Raw genomic sequence first — 2,985 nt, 5'->3', positions numbered from 1 at the left:
CTGCTCCCCCGTCTCCTCCTGAGCTCTTGCCCCGCCTCGAGGTCTCCCTGTACTGCCCCGGGGGCCCGCCTAAGCTTTCGTCGTGTCCCCATCCCGCCCCGGTGTCCCGATCCTGCCCCGGTGACCGCCCCCAGCCTCTTGTCTTGCCCCAGCATCTCCTCACCCTGTCCCATCCTGCCGCAGCATCTTCCCAGTGTCCCCGTCCCGCTCCATATTGTCCCCCCCCAGGCGTCACATCCTGTCCCGGATCCTCCTCACGTCCTGCCCCGGTATTACCCCTGTACCCCCACCCTGGCTTTTCCCCCAAGCCCCACGTCCTGTTCAGGTCCCTCCCCACGTTCTCTCAGGTGTCTTCCCTTGCCCCTTCCCAGTGTCCCTCCAGGCCCCACGTCCTGTCCTGATCCCTCTCCATGTCCTGCCCTGCAGCTTTCAGGGCGCAGGGCCAGACCCCCACCCCAGTGTACGTGGCTCTGTCACTGGGACAGGGGTGACCCCACGGCCCCCCTGGGACTGTGTCCTGTGAGAAGGGCAAGGGGACAGGTCACAGGGTACCCCGGGTCTGGTTTGGTGGAACACGGGGCCCCTAGGAAAGCCCCTCTGTGGTGGCGCTGGGACTGACACCGCCCTGGCGCTCCCCCCGGCCCCGTGGTGCTTCCTGAGTGTTGTGGGGAAGCGAGAGCAGAGCCGACATCCGGAGCAGAAGTGGCCTCACGGCTGCACTGCCACAGCCCAGATATGCATGGGGGCCCCGCTCCCACTCACCGGCCCAGGCCACCACAAGACATGTCCCTGAGGGGTCCAGGACATTCCCACGTCTCCTTCCCGTCGCTGTGGTGACGTGGGGCCCAACGTGACAGGCAGCAACTTTCCCTATGGTGAACACACCCAATTCTGGTTGTTCTGCACCCACGGATGTGTTTGGGATGGTCGGTCACTATCTGGTGACACCCGCGGGGCTGGTGACACCCGTGTGGCAGAGCACAGAGGGAACCGCCGGCACCCGGCTGCCACCAAGACGTGCCATGTGCCGCTCTCAAAGGGCAGCTTATGGTGTCACTGCCTGCACTGGGAGCCCAGCAGCCACAGAGGGGCATTTGGGGACAGCCCTGTCACCTCCTGCCCTGCAGTGAGGGTCCTGTCTTGCCCGGCCAGTCCCTCCACCCGCCCACGCCTCTGCGTCTGCCACAACGGGGACATTGTCTGGGCCGGGGGGGGGGTGGGTTTTGCATGAAAAAACCCGACTTTGTGACCACAACAGGGCCTCTCTGTGCCGGGGCCCCTCCGAGCGTGGCGTGGGGTGGGTGCGGCGCAGTTGACGTCAAAGCGTGGGGCGAGTGCAGGGCAGCTCTGAGGGTGCCTTTGAGCACCGATCAAAGCCCCGTTATGCCCAGCCGGCCGGGGGGCACCCGGGTGCTGGTTCGGTGCCGCCTTGGCACGGTGCTCCCCCAGGGTTTGGTGCTGTCCTGGTGGGACACCCTGTTTTGGCTGTCCCTGGAGGAGGGGGGGGATGTCCCCTCGGGCGTTCCCCGCTGATGGCTCTTCCTTTGCCGCAGGACGCAGGGTTCAAGTGGGCATCCCCGAGCCAGTCCCCGGAGGAGCACAGGTAGGGACAGGGGACACAGGAGTGGGGTTGGGGTCCCTGTCCCAGGGGGTTGGAGCTTGGCCCTGGGAAATTGTTCCACGCTGGAGGCCCCAGGAGGGCTGGGAATGAGGGGGGTTTTATGGGGAAACCTGTGGCAGGTGAGAGCAGCGATGGGGTCACAGCTGCCTGGTGGGCTCAGACACCCCAGACCCTGTGGGGATCCTGCCTGGCACCCACAGGATAAGTGAGAGGACTCTGGCCAAGGCAAACTGGGGGGGGTTCCATCCCTGCGGACCAGGGGGGGAATCCCATTTTAGGGAGAGGTGTCCTGTCCTTGGGGACCCCAAAGGCGCATTTTGAGAAGAGCCCAAAGTTTGCACGGGGGGGTTTGGGTGTGCCAGGGGCTCTGCCTTGTCCCTGATCCCTGTGTCCCCAGGAGGGTGGTGACGCTAGAGAAGAAGGCAGAGGAGTCTTTCGGCTTCGAGATCCAGGTGGGTGTTGAGCCGATCCGAGCCCGGCCATGCCCGGCCACACCATACCCTGCTCCCCACCCTTCCAACCCGCACCTTGCTTTGCATCGAGGGTATTTTTAAGTTGTTTCTGAGCTCAGGGTTATTTTTAGCGGGGCCGTGTTACTGAACCTCCCCCGGCTGTGCCAGTGGGGGCAGCCGGGGGGGCACACTGGGGTGCAGCCATCAGGGTAAGACCCCCCTCCCGGCGGCCGGAGTGCTGCCCCGTATCACCCCAGAGCGATTAAACACCGCAATTGCTGCCCCGTGGCTGCTGCTGGGGGGTCCCTGGGGGTCAGGGTGTCCCCATGCCCCTCACCGGACCCCCATTCCAGACCTACGGGCTGCACCACCAGGACAGGAACAGCGTGGAGATGTTCACCTTCGTGTGCCGTGTGCACGGCGGGAGCCCGGCCGAGGCCGCAGGGCTCAAGGCTGGTGAGCACATCCTGGGGGAGCCGGGGGGACCCTGGCAGTGGGGACCAGCGTCCCTGAACCCGTGTTCCCCCCGTGCTCTAGGGGACACAATCACGGGGGTGAACGGGCTGAACGTGGAGGGCATCCGGCACCGCGAGATCGTGGAGATCATCAAGAGCTCAGGCAATGTACTCCGGTGAGCTGGGGGGCGCAGGGGGGGCCTGGGTGGATGCAGCCCCCCCCTACTGACAGCGGCTGACCCACAGGCTCGACACGCTCTATGGGACGTCCATCCGGAGGGCCGAGCTGGAGGCCCGGCTGCAGTACCTGAAGGTGAGCAGGGACTGGCAGGGCTCACGGCGGGTTGGGGACCCCCTCCACCAGAGTCCTCACCCCCTCACCCTCCCCGCAGCAAACCCTCTACGAGAAGTGGGGGGAGTTTCGCTCGCTGATGGTGCAGGAGCAGCGGCGGGGGCG

At 65.8% G+C, this 2,985-nt stretch overlaps 1 protein-coding gene across 1 annotated transcript in view; it reads left to right on the top strand.

Moving 5' to 3' along the window:
• The first annotated feature begins 20 nt into the window (after positions 1-20).
• NR4A1 (nuclear receptor subfamily 4 group A member 1) overlaps positions 21-2,985 on the top strand; it is a 12,667-nt gene continuing 9,702 nt past the window's right edge. The window contains exons 1-6 of the mRNA XM_017728683.1: positions 21-1,603; positions 2,019-2,073; positions 2,427-2,529; positions 2,611-2,704; positions 2,775-2,841; positions 2,921-2,982. Of these exons, the coding sequence (XP_017584172.1) occupies positions 1,533-1,603; positions 2,019-2,073; positions 2,427-2,529; positions 2,611-2,704; positions 2,775-2,841; positions 2,921-2,982 (452 nt within the window). The 5' untranslated portion in view covers positions 21-1,532. The remainder of the gene's footprint in view (positions 1,604-2,018; positions 2,074-2,426; positions 2,530-2,610; positions 2,705-2,774; positions 2,842-2,920; positions 2,983-2,985) is intronic.

This window comes from Corvus brachyrhynchos, unplaced genomic scaffold (genome assembly GCF_000691975.1).
Source record: "Corvus brachyrhynchos isolate BGI_N302 unplaced genomic scaffold, ASM69197v1 scaffold193, whole genome shotgun sequence".
In the NCBI taxonomy this organism is placed as follows: domain Eukaryota; kingdom Metazoa; phylum Chordata; class Aves; order Passeriformes; family Corvidae; genus Corvus; species Corvus brachyrhynchos.
This window is presented reverse-complemented; position numbering and strand designations above follow the sequence as displayed.